The 23,661-nt window shown below is 41.8% G+C and overlaps 1 protein-coding gene across 1 annotated transcript in view; it reads right to left on the bottom strand.

The window, feature by feature from the left end:
- Positions 1 to 17,492, bottom strand: part of cog6 (component of oligomeric golgi complex 6) — a 116,310-nt gene extending 98,818 nt beyond the window's left edge. Inside the window, exons 1-2 of the mRNA XM_043692125.2 lie at positions 17,308 to 17,492; positions 863 to 1,006 (exon numbers count right to left, since the gene is read on the bottom strand). Of these exons, the coding sequence (XP_043548060.2) occupies positions 863 to 1,006; positions 17,308 to 17,472 (309 nt within the window). The 5' untranslated portion in view covers positions 17,473 to 17,492. The remainder of the gene's footprint in view (positions 1 to 862; positions 1,007 to 17,307) is intronic.
- Between the last annotated feature and the right edge of the window lie 6,169 nt (positions 17,493 to 23,661).

Raw genomic sequence — 23,661 nt, 5'->3', positions numbered from 1 at the left:
CAAATCTTTGGCATTCTCCACCCCATACAACTGAGAACTGACTGTCCGAACGTGAGAGAGGCAGAATCCCTCACTGAGTTTCTGTAACCTAAAGGGTTATGGACAAAGAGCTGGAAAATGGAATTCGGCAGGATAACTCATTTTCAGCCAGCACACACATGATGGGCTGAATGGTCTCCTCTACACTTTTAACTTCTATGATTCTAGAATTGTTTGCCCCGTTTCTCAGTCTCAACACATCTAGTACAGTAAAAGTATTTCGTTGACTGAATGATGAAAGACATCACATTAATGCAAGCTGTTTTCTTTTCCTCTTTCTGCAAGTAAATCCACCTTATTGCTTCAAACTATACCAATCAAATAGAGCACATAACCGAGTGAAAGGTATGCTTATAATCCATGTGTGGTATAATCTGCCAGATTAGGTAATTAAATCAAAATAATGGGATTATTCAACACACAACTATCCTATAATGGGAGCGTTGAAGCAGTAAAAAGCTAACCAGCCTTTTCGTGTCCCTGACTTTCCTAATGTTCTTCATTGTGATCACCAAGATTACAGAAATACTAATTTCAGATCTGATCACGCCATCCCTGTCTTTCTGTCTGTCTGTCTCTCTGCCAAGATGAAGCAGACTACTTCAGTGCACATTCCACTCAGCAAGTTTGTTGAAAACAATAGAATCTCTAATGAACAAAGCCAAATGTAATGTTTGTTAATACAAAGATGCAAATAGGTTTGTGATCAGTTATTTTGCAAGATTAGTTAGGATTTTTAAAAAATACTTAATTTATAAACCAAATGTTATCACCAATTCACAAAAATTAATCCTTTTCATTGTAACAGATATTTGACATGTACCTCTTTGACTTCTTTGAACACACGTACAAATTCTTCATTAATGGACAGGCTACGCCGTTCTATGTCTCCTCGCAGATTTCTCCTGGTGCGTAAACTATTCTCAGTGAAGAATACAGATAAAGCTTTAAGAGCCTCCAACATATCCTGTGAATTGAGAAAAACACATATCAATTTATGACATTTACTGTGTTGAGAAATAATAAATTATGGTTGAAGAGCTGACTCACTTGTCTTTGCTGACCTTGTTATGAGGAGCCATATTAAATCTGCTGCAAAGCAGCGTGATTATGTTATCATGGTTTTGGACTTCAATTTAAAGTTATTAGTATAATGAATAACAAACACAGCAGCATCCATTCATAAGGTGAAATTTCTGGAAGAACAATTCCATGAAGATTTTATATTCCTTTGCAGTACATTTTCACTATTTTTAAAATTAAATGTACGTTTCTCATCAATACTACATGTTAAGTAAATAAACCTGTTGTTAAAAAAAGCTATCAATAACACAGATTTTAGCAAAAGAGCAAGTATAATGCAAGGGCTTTATAAGAAGGTCATTTCCAAGAATTTGGGGCTTGTCTATGAGAAATTTGTCAAAGCAAGACCTATAGGAAGTGAGATCAACGAAATCCTTAGAGAAACATGAATCACAGGCAAATCATTATTTACTTAGAAATTCCTACATCAAACTACAACCTCTATGAATCACTGTCACAAATTAAAGTATTACAGAGAATTAATGTACTTTATTGAAAAGTAGGCAATAAGGATTTCAAAACTTTATTGATTGCAGGCTTAATGAATGTTGCTTTTCCTGTAGCAGTGATAAATCTAGTTAAATGCCTAGCTACTTCAAAAACAATTCAACAACTCAAGGTCTCAATGCACCAAATACCGACGACACACAAGTCAAGACAGTTCTTGGGTAAGGCTTTGACAATCTTCTGTTAGCTGAGGTCAGACAGCTGATTATAGGTAAACTGCATATGCCTTTGTTTTGAGTTGACACTGAATTCTTCACCATACAAAATGACCCTGGTTAACAAGTACTTTTGAACAAGATCAGGTTCAGGTATGCAAGCCCCAATATGAATGACCTGTTGACACTTACTATCAAAGCCTCACACTTGGTTGGGTGAGGTATGTCTCAGAAAGGCAGAGGGGAGTTGTCAAAAACACGTAACAATCTACTGTCAGTCCATTTCACATGTTTTCATCCATTTTAATGAAATCTATACAAACGTACAGCTCCAAAAGTGAAACACATCGAGAGACCCAAATAACTTGAATGACAAAATGCACAAGCATTCTGAAACAGTAGACACTTGCAAATTACAGACAGACAATCTTTAATGCATAGGACATAACCTGTCGCAAAGTTGCTGTATCTTAAACATGCAGTGAATGGAGATCAACATGTTCCCCATGGTTTTCTTTCTACCTTCAAATTATCATGAGGTCAGTGTGCGCCATCAGAGCAAAGCAGCAGCACGTTTTATAAAAGAAAGGAGTTTTGTGAAGTGGGGTGGATTTTTTGCCGAGCATGCATAGCAACAGCAACACTGCTCTGTCTCCAGGGTTGAATACAACATTTCTGTATTATTTATTGTTTATAGAAGTTAACAATAAAATTCCCCACTTTATTGATGATGTTTACAGCATATACAATGACCATTTTGAAATTAAAGACACCTGCAAATCAATGACAGCTGCTGCCAGTTCTTAACGTATCTGTAATGTACAGGTTTCACTGAAGCTTAAGATAACTACAGCATACCTTGCTGGGGGGGTAAAGGAAAATCACGATTCATGATCCAGGAAAGTGAACTTGAGAACAGGATTAACTTTGGCTTGAATATCCTCCCAGATCAAACTGTCAACACTTCCTGTATAGAATTACCTGAGAAGAATCACCATTATGTGATGAGGTATCAAAGGATTGGCATTGTCCTTGGAACCATGCAACAGGAGCAGTATATACTGGTGGCAAAGGAGACAACATAAATAGTAATTGTGTCAAATCTGTTAAAATACTCTCTATTCATGAGGAAAGGACAGTCCACAGTGAATGAAAAGGACTGAGATGGGTTGGAAATATAATATTGAAACGTTTAGAATGGGAGAATGCCTGCCTTTAGGATTGCAAAGCGTTACTACCCAGAAGAACACAGTGATTATTGAAATCAACCGGCTCACAAAAACTGCTCCATTCTGCAACTCCACCATGCAACAAGATCAACAGATAAGTTTAACAGGTACCAAGAACAAGTACATAGAACATAGAAGAATACAGCGCAGTACAGGCCCTTTGGCCCTCGATGTTGCGCCGATCCAAGCCCACCTAACCTATACTAACCCACTATCCTCCATATACCTATCCAATGCCCGCTTAAATGCCCATAAAGAGGGAGAGTCCACCACTGCTACTGGCAGGGCATTCCATGAACTTACGACTCGCTGAGTGAAGAACCTACCCCTAACTTCAGTCCTATATCTACCCCCCCCTTAATTTAAAGCTATGCCCCCTTGTAATACCCGACTCCATACGCGGGAAAAGGTTCACACTGTCAACCCTATCTAACCCCCTAATCATCTTGTACACCTCAATCAAGTCACCCCTAAACCTTCTTTTCTCTAATGAAAACAGCCCCAAGTGTCTCAGTCTTTCCTCATACGATCTTCCTTCCATACCAGGCAACATCCTGGTAAACCTCCTCTGCACCCGTTCCAGTGCCTCCACATCCTTCCTATAGTATGGCGACCAAAACTGCACACAATATTCCAGATGCGGCCGCACCAGAGTCTTATACAACTGCATCATGACCTCAGGACTCCGGAACTCAATTCCTCTACCAATAAAAGCCAGTACGCCATATGCCTTCCTCACCGCACTATTTACCTGGGTGGCAACTTTCAGAGATCTGTGTACATGGACACCAATATCCCTCTGCTCATTGCCATTGCCACAACACAGCTTCAAAAAGTCAGCTCCTCCATCTGCTTTAGTATCTTTTCAGAATATGTTTAAAAAAAGTGTTTAAAATGTGATGCAGTGACACAAAATCAAAAGGACTGAACTGACTTAGAGGATTCAATGTTTTTGTCCAGTAGAGGAGCAGAGATTCTCTTTTCTATGAATGACAAACCTGCCTCTTAATATCTTTGTATAATTGTCAATAAAAATCAAAAACACTCAGAACCATTACCACAGAATTATGAAGAATCTACTGCTGGCACAAGTTTTTTTCTGCTGGTTTTCCTTCATTATTCATTGCCACGACAGCAACGCGCCATGCAATGCAGTCTGACATGTGACACAGTACCTCCGACGTGTTTCTTAAGAACTTATTCTTCTGGGTAGCAATGGCCCTTAATCATAGAGATGTACAGCACGGAAACAGACCCTTTGGTCCAACTCATCCATGCTAACCAGATAACCTAAATAAATCTAGTCCCATTTGCCAGCATTTGGCCCATATTCCTCTAAATCTTTTCTATTCACATACCCTTCCAGATGCCTTTTAAATATTGTAATTATATCAGCCTCCACCATTTCCTCTGGCAGCTCATTCCATATCTGCACCACCCTTTACTTGTAAAATTAGCCCCTTAGGTCCCTTTTAAGTCTTGCTCCTCCCACCTTAAACCTAAACCCTCTCGTCTAAGACTGCTCCACCCCAGGGAAAATCCTTGTCTATTTACCCTATCCATGCACCTCATGATTTTATAAACTTCTATAAGGCAACCTCTCAGCCTCTGATGCTCTAGGGAAAATAGTCCCACAGCCTATTCAGCTTCTCCCTCCAGTTCAAATTCTCCAACCCTCGCAACATCTTTTCTGTATACTTTCAAGTTTCATAACATCCTTCCTGTAGCAGGGAGACCAGAATTGCAGTCATCATTCCAAAAGCGCCTAATCAATGTCCTGTATACCCATAACATGACCTCCCAACTCCAACAGGCGAAAGTGGGCACTGCAGATGCTGGAGATTAGAAACAAGATTCGAGGAGTGCTAGAAAAGCACAGCAGATCAGGCAGCATCCGAGGAGCAGCAAAATCGACTTTTCAGGCAAATGCCCTTCATCAGGAATGGGCCTGATGAAGGGCTTTTGCCCGAAACATTGATCTTCCTGCTCCTCGAATGCTGCTTGACCTGCTGCACTTTTCCAGCACTATTGTAATCTCCCATCTCCTATACTCAGTGCACTGATCAATAAAGAAAGCATATCAAACGCCTTCTTCACTATCCTACCTACCTGCAATTCTACTTTCAAGGAGCTATAAATCTGGACTCTAAGGTTTCTTTGTTCAGCAACACTCCCAGACCTTACCATTAAGTGTATAGGTCCTGCTCTGATTTGCCTTTCCAAAATGCAGCACCTCACATTTATCTAAATTAAACTCCATTGGCCACTCTTCGGCCCTTTGACCCATCTGACCAAGATCCCCTTACACTCTGAGGTAACCTGCTTCACTGTCCACTACACCTCCAATTTTGGTATCATCTGCAAACTTACTAACCATATCTCCTATGTTCACATTCAAATCATTTATATAAGTGACAAAAAGCAGTGCACCTAGCACTGATCCTTGTGGCACTCCGCTAGTCACAGGCCTCCAGTCTGAAAAGCAACCCTCCACCACCACCCTCTGTTTTCCACCTTTGAATAAATTCTGTTTCAAAATGGCTATTTCTCCCTGTAGTCCATGTGATCTGACCTTGCTAACCAGTCTATCATGAGGAACCTTGTTGATCACCTTATTGAAGTCCATGTAGATCATGTCCACCTATTTTCCCTCATCAATCCTCTTTGTTACTTCTTCAAAAAACTCAAGTTTGTGAAACAATATTTCATATGCACAAAGCCATGTTGACTATCCCTAATCAGCCCTTGCTTTTCCAAATACATGTAAATCCTGTCCCTCAGTATTCCCTCCAACAACTTGCCCACCACCGATGTCAGGCTCACTGGTCGATAGTTCTCTGGCTTTTTCTTACTACCTTTCTTATATAGTGGCACCACATTAGCCAACCTCCAGCCTTCCGGCACCTCACCTGTGGCTACCGATGATACAAATATCTCAGCATGGGTCTCAGCAATCACTTCCCAAGCTTCACAAAGAGTTCTAGGGTACACCTGATCAAGTACTGGGATTTATCATCCTTTATGCATTTTAAGATGTCCAGCATTACCTCCTCTGTAATATGGACATTTTCCACGGCAAACATTACAGATAAATTTGACACTGTCTGACACAGTACGATCAGAATTTTTTAAAATCCTGGTTTAATTTTAGTAGGGTCAAAACTAATAGCAGTGATCCAAATGCTGCTTAGCTGGAATCACTCACTCAGCCAGTTTGGATCTTCCTTATCTGTACGGATATCATGCAGAACCATACTGTTATTTACTCAGTCAGAAGAGGACTCTCAGAGTTTTACTAATGCCTTATGCATGGAATTTTGAGAAGCAATGGTTTAAATTGGAATTATGGGCCAGTAACTAAGCACAAACACTAGTTTGAAAATATCAGAAGCTCAAACCATTTACAATTAACCAATTTCAAAAACATAAAAATTAAGTTAACATGTTTCAGAATAGTGGGCTTGCAATATTAGCCAGAACATGCTCAATGTTGCACTGCTGCAAATTTCACTTGTGTCATAATCTTACGGGCTACTAACATTTGAAAAGTGTAACAGATTGGATTACTTTGAGACAACAGGATGTCTGAGAATATAACACACATTGCTCTCATGGTGGTCCCTTCCATCTGGCTTCTCTCTCAAGATTATTGCTTTCCACATACCTTGTTCTTTCTACTACCCCTTTCCATCTGGTTCTCTATCCTGCACACCAAGTAACCCCTCACTTTCAGCTACAGGCTGTTTCCTCAATGTCATCCTGTTTCCCAATCAATCAAACGGCTGAAAGATCTACTTTATTTTCCCATCAGTAAAAAGAACGAAAGCATTTTTGTTACCATCAAAATCTTCATATATTTTGAACAGGAATAAACGTATTATCTAGGATAGCAATACATTTTTAATATCAAAATAGTCCCTTCAGTTTTCCCTTAAACACAACATATTTATTTAAAATTATGAACATATGCCATGTAATATGTTTTAGGTGGTGATAAAACTCTCCACTTTAAGTGTTCAAATGCATCAATTTTGATTTCATTACAGACTTTCTCCAGCATTAAGTGGCACTTGAACAATCACAAGAAAGGTTAAATTTGAGGAGCTAACAGGTTTGTGCTGTGAACAATGGATATATAAAAATATTTGCCTAAATTATTTGCATAGGTAGGTGTTAAAAATGCTTTCAAAAGTGGCAGATCGTTTTTCCATTCCTCATAGTACTTCACACAGTAAGCAAGAAAATACTTTGTCTGTAATCTGGTCCATCCAGAGTCAATACTATTTCTAGTGTACTTTTCAAAACAAACCAAATATAATTCTTATCTCTCCCAAGGCTCAGCAATGAACAAATATCCACAAGCTTCAGTGCACTCTCCTGTTTTCCTTTTTAGGCCCAGCCTTTCCAATTGCCCATAACACTCTAAAAATGTGTGATCACTTAATGTGACATATTCTCAATGACCTTAAAATTAGAACAGAAGAAAGTGAGGGTCACTATCTTCTGTCACTTCATTCCAAAAGAGGCATCAGCAATCTCTTAATTTCTAAATTAAAAATTATTGTACTTTAATAAGACGTACAATAATCGTATTATCACAAGACTATTAATCCAGAGACCCAGGCAGTGTTCTGGGGACGCAGGTTCAAATCCCACCATGGCAGATGGTAGAATTTAAATTCAATTAAAAAAAAGTTTGGGATTAAGAATTTAATGATGACCATGAAACTGCTGCCAATTGTTGGAAAAACCCATGTGGTTTATTAATGCCTTTTAGGAAAGGAAATCTGTTACTGCAGACCCACAGCAATGTGGTAAGATTTCAACCGGCAATTAGGGATGAGCAATAAATACCGGCCTGGCCAACAACATCCACATCCCGTGAATGAATACATTTCTTTAAAAATTCTTCAGTGGCTCTCACTTGCCAAATTTGTTTCTTTATTTATGCGAGAGAAGCAAAACCTGCTCTTTGGAAGGAAGCGTCTTTATAATATCATTCACTGGGCTCTTGTGACAAAGTGATAGCGCCCCTATCGCTGAGCCAGGAAGCCTGGATTCTAGTCCCACTGCTTCCAGAGGTGTGCAATAACATCTTTCAACAGATTGGAAAAAATCCATAGGCTTGATCATCTTCAGTTCCAAAGAAAATCAGCAGTCACACAATTACAAAGCTGTGTTGTAATAAATCAAGCTAAGATTACAGTGACATTGATCAATTGGGTCAATTGGTTGAAGAGTGGCAGGTGGAATTTAAACTGGATAAGTGCAGGGGGTTATATTTTGGTAAAACAAACAAAGATAAGGCTTATACAATTAAAAGTAAGGGCAAGAAGACCAGAGAGACCCAGGGGTTTAGGTACATAATTCGTTGAAGTTTGCATCACATATAGATAGGGTGGTTAAGAAGTCATTTTGCAGGTTTGTCTTTATCGTTCAGACCTTTGAGTCGAGTTGGGACATTATGTTGAGGCCTCTTCTGAAGTACTGTGTCCAATTCTGGTCGCCCCAATTTACCAAGATGTTGCCTGGAATTGAAGGTTTGAGTTATAAGGACAGGTTGGATAGACTGGGGCGTTTCTCACTGGAGCTTAGGAGGTTTAGAGGTGACCTTATACAGATTTATAAAATATTGACAGGTAGACATAAACAAAATGGCAGGCAGCTTTTCCCCAGGGTGGGGGATTTCAAGACTAGGGGGCATATTCTTAAGGTGAGAGGAGGAAGTTTTAAGACAGACATGAGGGGCAACATTTTTTTTAAACACAAAGATTGGCTCGTGTGTGGAATGAACTTCCAGAGCAAGTGGTGGATGCAGGTATGGTTACAAAGTTTAAAAGACATCTAGATAAGTGCATGAATATGAAATATTGGGAGGGATATGGGCCAAGTGCAGGGAGGTGGGACTATTTAGTTTGGGATTGTGGTTGGCATGGCCCGGTTGAATCAAAGGGTCTGCTTCCGTGCTATCTGCAAAGTAGTAGTAATAAATACTGTCACTACGTACAGGTATGTAAAATTTTCTTCAACTTTTTCTATCTGTGCACTAAATTCTCAGGATCATTCAGCCCCTCAAGCCTGCTTCACCATTCATTAGATCTGTATCCAAACTCTATCCCCTCCAGATGAGATCAATTTCCCGCAATAGCCTTGGATAGCATAAATCTACTGACCACAGGTTTTTATTTCTATTGAGCTAGCACTGATTGCTTTTCCTATGGTAGATTTCTACACTTCTAGTAGACAATGCACAAAAATGCTTTGCCTAACTTCTCTCCGGAACCTACTGGGTTTAATAAACATGACCTATCATTGACAAATCCATGCTGGCTCTCATAAATCTGTTCAAATTTCTTAAAGTACTCAGTCACTCAGCCATCAAATATAGATTCCAATAGCTACTTATTAGGAGGTTATAAACATCTTTTTAATACTGTATATTGACAATAATCTAAAAAAAAAAAAAAAAAAAAAAAAAAATATATCAGAACTGTCAGTACAGAAGTGTTAGGAGTGATAGTTATGTCAGAGTGTGTGACATTGCAAACCCATTTAAACACTGGGTAACTTCTATAGTCACTGCATTATACAGAGATGCTTTCATAGCATCATTATGGAATAGGAGAAAGCCGTTCAGAATATCGTGGCTACGCGAGCTATGGACATTTGGTCAGTCCCACTCTCCAGCTCTGCCTTCAAAACCCTACAAGTTTACTTCTTTCAAGTGTCCATCTAATTTTATTTTGAAATTATTTGTAATCTCGGTTTCCACGATCCTCATAAGCAGCATGTTCCATGTCATGATCACTCACTGTGTAACTCATCCTCCACTGAAATCTTATCTGAAAATTTACATGTCCTCGAGTCCTCATATAATCAAAGAAGAAGAACAGCTTTTCTCTGTTCACCTTGTCTAAAAATACTATCTTGTCTGACTCAATTGCCTTTGCTCCATCCCAACTCTGTAGCCAAGATCTCTCATCAATACCAACCATACCAGCAAATCTCTTTTGCACTCTCTCAAGCACTCCGTATCCTTCTTAAAATGTGGTGACCAGAACAGGATAAAGCTGAAGCCTAGTCAGAGGTTTATAAAGGTTCAGGATAATCTCCCTGCTTTCATACTCAGTACCTCTTATGAAGCCCAGATGCCATAATTATTCTCAGTACGTACAGCCTCTTTCAAATGGTTTGTGTACTTTAGTACTTTCTACTTTCACATCAAGCATGATGAAAGAGGAGGAGGATGAAGAATAATCAGAAGGCTAAACTGAACTATTGTACAAATTATCTTCAATGAAGTTGACAAAAAGAAAAAAAAAGAAGTCGGTAGGTTGCTCCAAACAACTGACCCACTGGTTTCAAAATAGGCAGAATACTGACTGTACTTAATCAGCCTGTGTTTGCAAAGCTCAGAGCATAACATGTAATATCAGATGTAATTCTGCAAATGAGCAACACATGCTGAGCAATCCCAAGTATGCTAAGAACTACACTATAATAAAGTTACAATTATAGTTTGTACTAGCAAGGTGACACACTTACGCTTGTGAGAAGCTACATATTCATCCGCAAGGACCTGTCCTCTGTAGGACAAATGGAACATGTCCATGCATTACATGCCTTTTTTAAATTAAATCCTCAGTAATTCTTTGTGCATTCTACATGCTCATCCAGAGTCGATTTGCTGAGGCCATCAGCAATTTTGTTTTGTGCAACATAAATTGTTATTCCCTTTCAAAATCTTGTGTCTTCAGACAAGCCCAACATAAAAAGTTTTAACAGCATTTCCCTTTAGACAACATTATTTTATAGTTCTTACACATCATTATCATTCCTCCACAGCTTTGTTCATCACTCTGTCTTGCACTACCCAGAAGCCTACAGAATTCATCCCCAGTAATGAGACTAAATCTTTGTTGCTTCTCAACTCTAACCAAATGGATTCCGACCAACCAAGGTCATCCTCTGTTTCTAGCACTACAGTCTCTAATCAGTAATGCTATCCCACCTCCATTTTCCCTTCCCTATCTTTTCTGAACACTGTAGCCCCATTTGTTAAGCTACTCGACCTCACCATTTCTAAGCCCCATTTCCATGAATGCCACATTACCATATTTCCACAAGGTAATTGCAATTATAGCTGACCAACCTTCACCACCCGTATCCCAGGGGAAATCACCATTAAACTTTACAAACTTTCTACAGATACAACAGCAATGTCATCTACTACTACCTTCGGAATAGGAAAAAATAATTCCTGAGACCCCGAGACGAAGCACAATAGAAAAATTAACACCAAGTGTTACGATTGACAGTGGAGGAATGCACGTCTCTCTCCCACGCTCCAGTTCCACTGTTCAACTAATGCTTGCACTTTTGATATTTTATAGCAGCACTTGTCGTTGCCTTACTATGTGCTGCAGGCAGACTACACCCATTATTGCAAAATCACCTTTGGCAAGGTTTATCAGCAAAACAGCCAGCTTTCTTACGATTTTCTAATAAGGAGCTTGGGTAAGTTGGGTTTTGACTCATTGCAGTTAAGAAGAATGAGAGGTGGTCTTATTGAAAAATATAAGGTTCTTAGAAGGATTTGAAAGGATTGAAGCAGAGTGGTTCTTTCCACTTGTCAGAGAGTCCAAGACCAAAGGGGATATTGAAGTAAGGGGTCAGATATTTAAGACAAAGATGATGAAATAATTTTTTTCACATTGTGGAATTCTTTGCCACGGAATGCTGTAGAGGCGATGTTGTAAGTACACTCAAGGCTGAGATAGACAGATTTGTAATCAATAAGGGATTCAAAGATTATGGGAATAAGACAGGAAAGTGATGTTGAGGATTACCAAATTAGCCATAATCTCATTGATTGGCAGAGCAGACTCATGGGCTGAATGGCCTACTTCTGCTCTAATCTCTTCTGATCTAACAGCAATTGTGTAAACAGAGCCTCTAGTTATTCTAAGTGGTCCTTCCAAGTTTCACTGTCAGACAGCACATCGCAGTATATCACACAGTTAGGTATACAGGCTACTACTTTTACGGATCAGACCAAAGTCCCTCAAAATATATTAAGAAGGTAATCTAGACCTAACCTTTTTTTACAAGCAAGTGTAAGGCGTTGTGTTCCAGATGCAATTTCATTGATCAAACTACGTGAAGTCAGGCAGAACAGTTTTTACACTACAGTTAAAATACAGACAAAAATAGAAGTCAAAGAATTGGTTTAACTGTAATCCTACCGAAATACTTAAAATAATAAATATATTAACTATTAATTAACTGTTCCAAGATAGTAACATCTCATAAACACATACTTGACAAAGGCAAATTCAGTAAAGCATAGTGTCTCACCTGCAATTCCAGCAGGAAGAGAATAGCTTTTAGCTGTAATGGAGAGAGCAATACAAACTTCCACAGCCAGCTTCAACACCTTAGTAACTGCACAAAGCTAAAACTAAAAATCCTGGTGCTTTAGGAGCTTGACCCCACCCATCCAGGCTGCTTCTATTGTTCCAACTTTTAAGAAAGGCCCCAAGGCCTCACAAGCTTTATTGGCCTTGAGCAGACTGCTCAGACCCTTTATCTCAACCTTTCTTCATAAGAACAAAAACAAGGACAAAGTACACCTCTTAAAGCCATAGTATCCTCATAGTTACAGGTCTCTGGATAATTGTAGCCCAAATGGAATCACTCAGCACTAAAAAATACTGTCTGGTGTGACAACAGCCTACATATCTTTTGCTTTGGGTATTAAAGGAACCTGCCAATGTCTCTTTTAAAATTGTATTTTGGCAAAACATTTGGCACTGACAATAATAGTCTTCCAAATGAGCATTTGGATTGGAGCCTGCCTTTATTACTGTGTTGTCCTTTCCATATCTTACACAGAATCCAACTGAACCTTCACGTTTCAGCATGAATACACTGGAGACCTCCAGCAATTTTGACTGAATTTGATTAGGTGATTTTCCAACATGCATTGGATTTCTGCTTTCCCTGAACCTGTTTTCTGGACTTGAGGGTTAAGGATGCTATTTTGCAGGAGAATATTCTTCCACATCTGCATCATGCTTGGCTATGGTTAAACATCCTGATTTGTCCCTACAGACTCACTTAAATTCTTAGTGAAGCCTGGTTATGGCTTCTCATTGTTCTTCATTCAAGTATGATGTGTAACATCTCGAACAGTTCAGTGTTAGCTAACTGAATAGTAGGAAGTTCCAATCTGGGAAATGTCCAGGCCTCCCTCTCCTTATCACCCTATACCTTTCATCCTCCATTGTCCTTACTATCTGAGTTTCCTACACGTGTTTATCCTCTTCCCAGCATGAATATTATTCAACATATTGATGAGACAGACAATTGTTTTTCTAGCAATCTGAGGTATCAGTCCAATAATTCACTTTCTGAATCCTTTTGACTACCTTAATTCGACTATTCATCAATGGTTTCAGCCGTTCGATCTGTAAAGGCTGTAGTACAAACGCATCATCCCTGGTTGAAATGTTCAGGTCTTGGCATGCTTGACGGCCTAATTGTTCATGATTCTTTGTGAATCTTTACAATTTTACTGAGCCCCTTTGCATGCTCTTGTGAGCCGCATGCAAAATATACTTACATAATTTAACATGGAAGATTCAGCCTTCTGTTTTGAAGACTTCATTTTAATTAGTTTTGGAGATCCTCTTATCTCATATTCATGAACTAACCCAAAAGATCAGAAACCGGTGGATTAATTCAGTGAATCCAGGGTGACAAACAAAACAAAACAAAATGCAATAAAAATGGATTGCACGGTGGCTCAGTGGTTAGCTCTGCTGCCTCACAGTGCCAGAGACCTGGGTTCAATTCCCACCTCGGGCAACTGTCTGTGTGGAGTTTGCACATTCTCCCAGTGTCTGTGTGGGTTTCCTCCGGGTGCTCCGGTTTCCCCCACAGTCCAATGATGTGCAGGTTAGGTGAATTGGCCATGTTAAATTGTCCCTAGTGTTAGGGGGAATGGGTCCGGGTGGGTTACTCTTTGGAGGGTCAGGTTGGGCTGAAGGGCCTATTTCCACACTGTAGAGAATCTAATCTAAAAAAAAAAGTCAACTTATGCATGCTTGGGTCTTTCATATCCCTATGTGTTCCACCTCTGCAATTTCATGTTCTGTCCTTAATATTTTCTAACAATATTTGGGTGGAATCACAATCTGATGAACTACATTCCAATCTTCATCTTCAGGTTTGTGACAGCTCTCCACTTCTTCATCAGAATCATAATTTTAATATAGTAGCATATTGGAATTCCCACAGCTTGAGTTTTAGTTTGAGCCATTGTGCTACTTTACCTAACTTTGGATCTGCTTGCTGAATCTCAATCAGAGAATACTTAATGCATATTTCTTTCAGATTATCCAAATTCCAATGAACACTTCATAATGCCAAAATTTGTCTGCAGTGCAAATAGTCACTTCCTAGAATAGAATTTATTTAATCATTGTTTGAGTCCCTACACAGGAAGGAATTATTTCTGGAATCTTTTTCACTACTGCTATCTCAATTCCATTTGGCCTTTCCATACTTATTGGAAAAGCTAACACTTCCATTCCAGACAAAGTATTCCTGAGGAATAGGTTAACTATATCTACAGGCAAATTGTAGACAATCCATATAATTACTGTTCCAGACATTAGGTCACACTTCAGCTGCTCTCAATACAAAGGTAAGTACTCCCCACCAATGTTGTTCACTAAAATCCTGGCATTCAATGACCTCATTCGTGGAAGAGCTACACCTATCCTCAAGAAGAGAGTACAGGCAACTCCTGTATCCCTAAGTACAACTTGCTTTATTTGAGAGAAAAGGACTTACTGTTGCATTTCACAAGAATTCTATGTAGCTCTCAGCTACCTTGCTTATCTTCCTCACACTCAGTGTATTTGTACTTGGTCTCACAATCACAGACAGTCTGTTGTACTCTTGGTCAGAATCATTTTCCTTGCATTATAGAGTCATAGAGATATATAGCATGGAAACAGACCCTTCGGTCCAACCCATCCATGCCGACCAGATATCCCAACCCAGTCTAGTCCCACCTGCCAGCACCCGCCCATATTCCTCCAAACACTTCTTATTCTTATACCCATCCAAATGCCTAAATGTTGCAATTGTACCAGCCTCCACCACTTCCTCTGGCAGCTCATTCCATACACGTACCATCCTCTGCATGAAAAATTTGCCCCTTAGGTCTCTTTTATATCTTTCCCCTCTCACCCTAAACCTATGCCCTCTAGTTCTGGACGCCCCAACCCCAGGGAAAAGACTTTGCCTATTTACCCTATCCATGCCCCTCATAATTTTGTAAACCTCTATAAGTTCACCCCTCAGCCTCCGACACTCCAGGGAAAACAGCCCAAGCCTGTTCAGCCTCTCCCTATAGCTCAAATCCTCCAACACTGGCAACACCCTTTTCTGAACCCTTTCAAGTTTCACAACATCTTTCCGATAGGAAGGAGACCAGAATTGCACGCAATACTCCAACAGTGGCCTAACCAATGTCTGTACAGCCGCAACATGACCTCCCAACTCCTGTACTCAATACTCTGACCAATAAAGGAAAGCATACCAAACGCCTTCTTTCACTATCCTATCTACCTGCGATTCCACTTTCAACGAGCTATGAACCTGCACTCCAAGGTCTCTTTGTTCAGCAACACTCCCTAGGACCTTACCACTCAGTGTATAAGTCCTGCTAAGATTTGCTTTCCCAAAATGCAGCACCTCGCATTTATCGGAATTAAACTCCATTTGCCACTTCGCAGCCCATTGGCCCATCTGGTCAAGATCCTGTTGTAATCTGAGGTAACCCTCTTTGCTGTCCACTACACCTCCAATTTTAGTGTCATCTGCAAACTTACTAACTGTACCTCTTATACTCGCATCCAAATCATTTATGTAAATGACAAAAAGTAGAGGACCCAGCACAGATCCTTGTGGCACTCCACTGGTCACAGGCCTCCAGTCTGAAAAACAACCCTCCACCACCACCCTCTGTCTTCTACCTTTGAGCCAGTTCTGTATCCAAATGGCTAGTTCTCCCTGTATTCCATTAATTATACGTAACCTGATGGATCCCATTGGTTTACTCTGGAATTTCCAGCAATTTGCTCAAAGGTATCCCACATCATGGCAATAGAAACCCGTAGGCTTTCAAACATCACTTCCTCCCTCAGCATCCACCTTTATGGCCTGAGATCCAAAGTGCTTCAAATTGTCCTTTGTCTCCGGCCACTTGCCTTCCTTTCACCTTCCAACTGTTATTCTTACTGGATTTGTGGGGGCAATGGAAAAAGGCTTTGGATTTGAGGACAAGCTTGTAATCATCAGCCATCACTTTCTGGTATTATCCTGGACCAGTAAGTAATTTTGAGGTCTGTCTGCACTTGATTTGGTACATTGATGGACAGCTGAACCAAATATACATCAAATATGTACAAGTCTGCACTCTTTAACTTGAGGAAGTGACAATGCAATGCATATTCGAGGCAGTGATCATTTGCCTAATGAAGTTGCTTCTGACATATGAAGAGAAATGTTTTATGTCAAGGCCCTGGGATGGAGGAATCCAGAACCAGAGGGCATAGGTTTAGGGTTAGAGGGAAAAAATTTAAAAGGGTCCTAAGGAGCAACGTTTTCATGCAGAGGGTGGTGCATGTATGGAAATGAGTTGCCACAGGAAGTGGTGGAGGCTGTTACAATTGCAACATTTAAAAGGCTTCTGGATGGGTATGTGAATAGGAAGGGTTTAGAAGGATATGGGCGACGTGCTGTCAAATGGAGCAAGATGAGGTTAGGCTATCTGGTCAGTGTGGACGAGTTGGACCGAAGGGTCTGTTTCCATGCTGTACATCTCTATAACTCTATGTAAATATCATTCACAGCAAGTGAGAATTAATTGATTTAAACAGCCTTGCACTTTGATAACTTATTCAAACAGATGGAGCTGCATTTCTTCAATCATATTGACATATACGAAGCAGATTACATTTTTAAACTGCAAGAGGTTAGATTGACACTCCTAATCAGTGTCTCTCTGAATCGAAAATAATAATTTTTCAATAGCCACTTATCCCAGAGGCTCTGTAGCTTCCAATGCAGCTTCTAACCCTCGCTGAATGTTTACGAATACAAATCCAGGAAACTTCCTTTCTCTCTAGCATAGTTCTCAGTGAACAGATTATGAAGCTGACTATTGAGTGAAGTGAACGAGTCAGTGCATTGACAGCAGGCTGACTGACAGCCCCCACCTTGTCACTGTCCAGCCGAGTCTCCAATATTTTATTCAGTTTCCTGGCCAGCGGGTTATTGTTGGTGGCCTCCCTGCCGCCGCTGCTGCTGCTGCTACCGCCGACCCCCATCTCCGGGGTGGGGACCAGGGTAGGACCCGGTGCCTCCACTCTGCACTCAGCCATCTCCCAGGAAACCGGCCTCTCAAGCCAGCCGGGGGTCCAACTCACCGGAAACCACACAGAAAATACACCCCCCCGAGGCAACCTGATACTGCACAATGGTTCCGGGGCCGGTGCAGGGGAACGCATTGAGTAGGACACACACATATTACAGAGACAGAGAGAGAGAGATGGGTGAGCCACATGTGGCTAATGGTCCACCCCTGAGTCTGGACAAGAGGATCAGCTGTTATTATGGTGGTTTAATGGTGGGTGATAGACACAGTCATTGTCAGGTGACACTGTCCTGCCTCTGGGGAGTTGGTTAGCCCAGTTAGTTGGTTTGTGATGCCAACATTGTGCTTTCAATTTCCATGCCAACTGAGGTCACCATGAAGATCTCACCGCTAACCTCAGGCATAGTGACCCTCAGGTTAAACTCACTGCCAATCGTCTCTCTCTCTCTCTCTCTCTCTAATAATCCTGTGGTATGATCGCGACGTTCCCTTCGCTGTTCTCATTGGTTATGTATCCAATTTGTACACCAAATATCATGGTTCCAGAGTCAGCTGTCAGGAACAAAGCTAAAAAAAAAAGCTACTTTGGCTATATCCTTGAAATGAGTGGCGTTGAAATTATTTAGGCTGAATCAAGACCACGTTTACCGAAGCAGCCTCTCTGTTTTATTTTCAATGCTCAGTCTGAATAGCTGCATCTACACATACACTGTTGATGTTTCTGCATTCTGTACAGAGACAGCAGCTCCAGCAGACTGCCCCACCTTCATTTAACATTAATTAACTTTTTAAAAGATTCACCCATGCCACCTTAACCACTACCAGCATGTGAGTACTGCCTGAAAAATAGCTCTCTTAAAGGTACCTTTATCAATCAGAAACCTGTGAAGCAGAATCTCGAAGAAGAACAAAAGAAGAGACGAATTCAGAGAAAATTGAAAGCTACCTGGTTTTGAGATAAGAAGTTTTGTTTTGTAAGTCTTATTTGGGAATTTTATCAGACTAGTATTGTAGAAGGGGAAGGTAAAAGTTAGGTTAGAGGAAGGAGTTATACGTAGTTGTTATTTAGTTATTCTCTGTTATACTTTAGGAAATCAAGTTGTTCATTTTTACTTTAAATAGTTCTTGGCTGATCAAAGTTTCACAGATTGCTGCATGGGATAAATCTTTGCTGTGTTGCTGGTTTTAAATTAGCCGAGGGTTTACCCTATAACAACAGTTTGGATAGTCATCAGGATTTGAACTGGTTTAGACAGATTTGAATAGACTTGGGAGTATGAAAAATCCCAACAGATTTAAACACTTGCAGGTTAGTGTCCTAGATCTTTAAGCAAAACATAGTTGAGACAATTTGTTTAATTTCAGTGACTAGTGGTTAATTAAAATAAAGGGAGAGAAATGGCTCTTAACATTGCTAAAGAGATTCTGGGATTTGAAGATGATTTTCAAATTTGCCAAGAAAGTTTAGAAGTAAAGAAAAAGGCCATAGTTTTAGAATTAGCAAATAAGTTAGATTTGGGTTTAACCAAGGACAAAGGTAAAGCTGAAATTGTAAGGAAGTTACTTAAACATTTAGGTGTGTCAGAGAAACACACAATGCCATAGAGGTAGACAAACTTAAATTACAATTGAGGAAAATGGATTTAGAAGATAAACAAAGAGAGAGAGGAAAGAGAGAGAGGGGGAGAGGAAAAAGAGAGAGACAGAAGGTTCTTGGCTGAGCAAAGAGAGAGGAGAGAGAGGGAGAAAGGAAAAAAGAAAGAGAAAGTTCTTTGCTGAGCAAAATGAAAGAGAATTTGAACTTGAGAAACTGCAACTTAGTCACGAAAGTCAAGTAAACAGGATGGAGATTGGAAAAAGAAGGTAGTGATATATATATATATATGTCAAAACTGTGCCACATTTTGATGAGAAAAATGTTGAAGCCTTCTTTATTTCATCTGAGAAATTGGCTAGGTAGATGAAGTGGTCCCATGATTTATGGGTAATGTGAGTTCAGACTAAACTGATAGGCAGAGCTAATGAGGTGTTTGCCGCACTGTCAGATGAGATGTGAAGAGGTTAAATAGACTATTTTAAGTGATTATGAATTGGTACCAGAAGCATATAGACAGCGGTTCAGAAACACAAAGAAGGAACCAGGTCAGACGTATGTTGAGTTCAAAAGAATTAAATATAGTTATTTTGATCGTTGGTGCAAGCTTTGAAAATAAAGACCTTTGAGGCTCTAAGAGATATTATTCTGCTGACTTCCAGAGATGGTAAGAATTCTTGTGGAGGAACAGAAAGTCCAGGAAGTGAGAAGGGCAGCAGAATTAGCAGATGAGTATGTGTTGGTGCATAAGACAAGCTTCCAGCCAAAATTTCATCCTGTGAGGGATGGAAATTGGGAGAAGGGGAGATTCTACACTACTAAACCAAGAGTTGAGCATACTCATAAGATTTTACCACAGGTTAAAGAACCAAAGAGGGTGGACAAGAGGTGAAAGGCTTCAGGTGTTTTTACTGTAATGGCATGGGACACAAAAGTTTACAGTGCTGGTGGTTTCAGAAGGGCACTGGGAAAAGGTGTTTTCATTGCCAGAAGGTGGAACACATAAAGTCACAATGCTGGTCATTAAAGAAAGGCGTTGTTGGAAAAGATGTGGTAAAAGAAGCGAAGCCAGTGGCATTAGTGAGGGAAGTAAAGGAGACCCAACAAAGAGCTGAGGAGCTGCAGGAGAGTGCACAGCATAGGCAGGAGCTAGGTATGGAGTTAGTACCTAATCTCTACAAAGAATTTGCCTCTGTGGGTAAAGTTTACTCAGAAAGAACAGAGGGAGATGGACAAGAAATTATAATTTTGAGAGATACAGGATCTAACCAGTCGCTGATAGTAAGAGATGAGCGAGTATGCACTCTTTCTGATCTATTACCCGAGAGTGTGGTAATTTGTGGATAGATCGACAGAAATTTAGCATTTCCCTATGTAAGATCAGGTTGGAGTGCCAACTCAAGACTGGGGAACTTACAGTGGGAGTGATTGACAGAGTGTCAGTTCCAGGAATACAGTTTGTTCTTGGCAATGATTTGGCAGGATCCAAGGTGAGAGTGACACCTCTTGTTGTGGAGAAGCCCAAGAAAGACCAAGAAACTGAGGAGTTAAAACAGAAATATCCTGATATTTTCCCACTCTGTGTGGTAATCAGATCCCACTGTCATAAGTCACAGCACGAAGTGAAAAGTAAAGAGAAAGAAGAAGGAGTTGAGGTTCAGTTAGTGGAGACCCTGTTTGACATAATAGTGCAGGAAAAGCCTGAACAGGCAGAAGGTCAGACAGAAGTGTTTACTCCTGAAAGAATAAGAGACTTGCAACAGCAAGACAAGACAATTAAAGATATATATGTGGATGCATATTCCGAAAATGAGGCAGAGAATATTCTGGAGGGTTATTATCTGAAAGGTAGAATCCTCAGGCAGAAATGGAAACCAAGGCACGTTAGTGCAGAGGAGAAATGGGCCGAAGTGCACCAGATTGTGTTGCCGGTAGCATACAGTCAGGAGGTGTTACGGGTACCACATGAACTACCTGTAGGAGGTGACCTAGGGATATGAAAGACTCAGGCTAAGGTACAAAAACATTTTTATTGGTCTGGAATGCACAAGGATGTGGTTAACTTTTCCTGAACGTGTCATATATACCAAATGGTAGGTAAGCCACAGGCGGTAATAAAGCCAGCACCTTTGTTGCCAGTTCCTGCATTTGAAGAAACTTTCATGCGGGTTATAATTAATTGTGTAGGTCCACTCCTGAGAATTAAAAGTGGGAACCAGTATTTGTTAACCATAATGGGTGTCTGGACTAGTGGTGCTGGATGAGCACAGCAGTCCTGGCAGCATCCAAGGAGCTTCGAAATCGACGTTTCGGGCAAAAGCCCTTCATCAGGAATAAAGGCAGTGAGCCTGAAGCGTGGAGAGATAAGCTAGAGGAGGGTGGGGGTGGGGAGAAAGTAGCATAGAGTACAATGGGTGAGTGGGGGAGGGGATGAAGGTGATAGGTCAGGGAGGAGAGGGTGGAGTGGATAGGTGGAAAAGGAGGTAGGCAGTTAGGACAAGTCCGGACAAGTCATGGGGACAGTGCTGAGCTGGAAGTTTGGAACTAGGGTGAGGTAGGGGAAGGGGAGATGAGGAAACTGTTGAAGTTCACATTGATGCCCTGGGGTTGAAGTGTTCCGAGGCGGAAGATGAGGCGTTCTTCCTCCAGGCATCTGGTGGTGAGGGAGCGGCGGTGAAGGAGGCCCAGGACCTCGGCAGAGTGGAGGGGGAGTTGAAATGTTAGGCCACGGGGCGGTGTGGTTGATTGGTGCATGTGTCCCAGAGATGTTCCCTAAAGCGCTCTGCTAGGAGGCGCGCAGTCTCCCCAATGTAGAGGAGACCGCATCGGGAGCAATGGATACAATAAATGATATTAGTGGATGTGCAAGTAAAACTTTGATGGATGTGGAAGGCTCCTTTAGGGCCTTGGATAGAGGTGAGGGAGGAGGTGTGGGCGCAGGTTTTACAGTTCCTGCGGTGGCAGGGGAAGGTGCCAAGATGGGAGGGTGGGTTGTAGGGGGGCGTGGACCTGACCAGGTAGTCACGGAGGGAACAGTCTTTGCGGAAGGCGGAAAGGGGTGGGGAGGGAAATATATCCCTGGTGGTGGGGTCTGTTTGGAGGTGGCAGAAATGTCGGCGGATTTGGTTTATGCGAAGGTTGGTAGGATGGAAGGTGAGCACTGGGGCGTTCTGTCCTTGTTACGGTTGGAGGGGTGGGGTCTGAGGGCGGAGGTGCGGGATGTGGACGAGATGCGTTGGAGGGCATCTTCAACCACGTGAGAAGGGAAATTGCGGTCTCTAAAGAAGGAGGCCATCTGGTGTGTTCTGTGGTGGAACCGCTCCTCCTGGGAGCAGATACGGCGGAGGCGGAGGAATTGGGAATACGGGATGGCATTTTTGCAGGAGGTAGGGTGGGAAGAGGTGTAATCCAGGTAGCTGTGGGAGTCGGTGGGTTTGTAAAAAATGTCACTGTCAAGTCAGTCGTCATTAATGGAGATGGAGAGGTCCAGGAAGGGGAGGGAGGTGTCAGAGATGGTCCAGGTAAATTTAAGGTCAGGGTGGAATGTGTTGGTGAAGTTGATGAATTGCTCAACCTCCTCGCGGGAGCACGAGGTGGCGCCAATGCAGTCATCAATGTAGCGGAGGAAGAGGTGGGGAGTGGTGCCAGTGTAGTTATGGAAGATCAACTGCTCTACGTAGCCAACAAAGAGACAGGCATAGCTGGAGCCCATACGTGTGCCCATGGCTACCCCTTTGGTCTGGAGGAAGTGGGAGGATTCAAAGGAGAAATTGTTAAGGGTGAGGACCAGTTCGGCCAAACGAATGAGAGTGTCGGTGGAAGGGTACTGTTGGGGATGTCTGGAGAGGAAAAAACGGAGGGCTTGGAGGCCCTGATCATGGCAGATGGAGGTGTAGAAGGATTGGATATCCATGGTGAAGATGAGGCGTTGGGGGCCGGGGAAACGGAAGTCTTGGAGGAGGTGGAGGGCGTGGGTGGTGTCTCGAACGTATGTGGGGAGTTCCTGGACTAGGGGGGATAGGACAGTGTTGAGGAAGGTAGAGATGAGTTCAGTGGGGTAGGAGCATGCTGAGACAATGGGTCGGCTAGGGTGGTCAGGCTTGTGGATCTTGGGAAGGAGGTAGAACCAGACAGTGCGGGGTTCCCGGACTCTGAGGTTGGAAGCTGTGGGTGGGAGATGTCCTGAGGTGATGAGGTTCTGTATGGTCTGGGAGATGATAGTTTGGTGATGGGGGGTGGGGTCATGGTCGAGGGGGCAGTAGGAAGAGGTGTCCTCGAGTTGGCGTTTGGCTTCAGCGGTGTAGAGGTCAGTGCGCCAGACTACCACTGCGCCCCCTTTATCCGCTGGCTTGATGGTGAGGTTGGGATTGGAGCAGAGGGATTGGAGGGCTGCGCGTTGTGAGGGTGAGAGGTTGGAGTGGGCGAGGGGGGTAGATAGTTTGAGGCAGTTAATGTCCCGGCATCAGTTGGAAATGAAGAGGTCGAGGGCAGGTAATAGGCCAGCGCAGGGTGTCCAGGTGGATGCAGTGTGTTGGAGGTGGGTGAAGGGGTCCTCGGAAAGTGGGCGGGGGTCCTGATTGTGAAAGTAAGCTCGGAGGCGGA

Source organism: Chiloscyllium plagiosum, unplaced genomic scaffold, assembly GCF_037043375.1.
Source record: "Chiloscyllium plagiosum isolate Xiang-an unplaced genomic scaffold, Cpla_swu_hap1 HiC_scaffold_6, whole genome shotgun sequence".
In the NCBI taxonomy this organism is placed as follows: domain Eukaryota; kingdom Metazoa; phylum Chordata; class Chondrichthyes; order Orectolobiformes; family Hemiscylliidae; genus Chiloscyllium; species Chiloscyllium plagiosum.
Note: the sequence above shows the minus strand (reverse complement) of the source record. Positions and strands in the feature narration are given on the sequence as shown.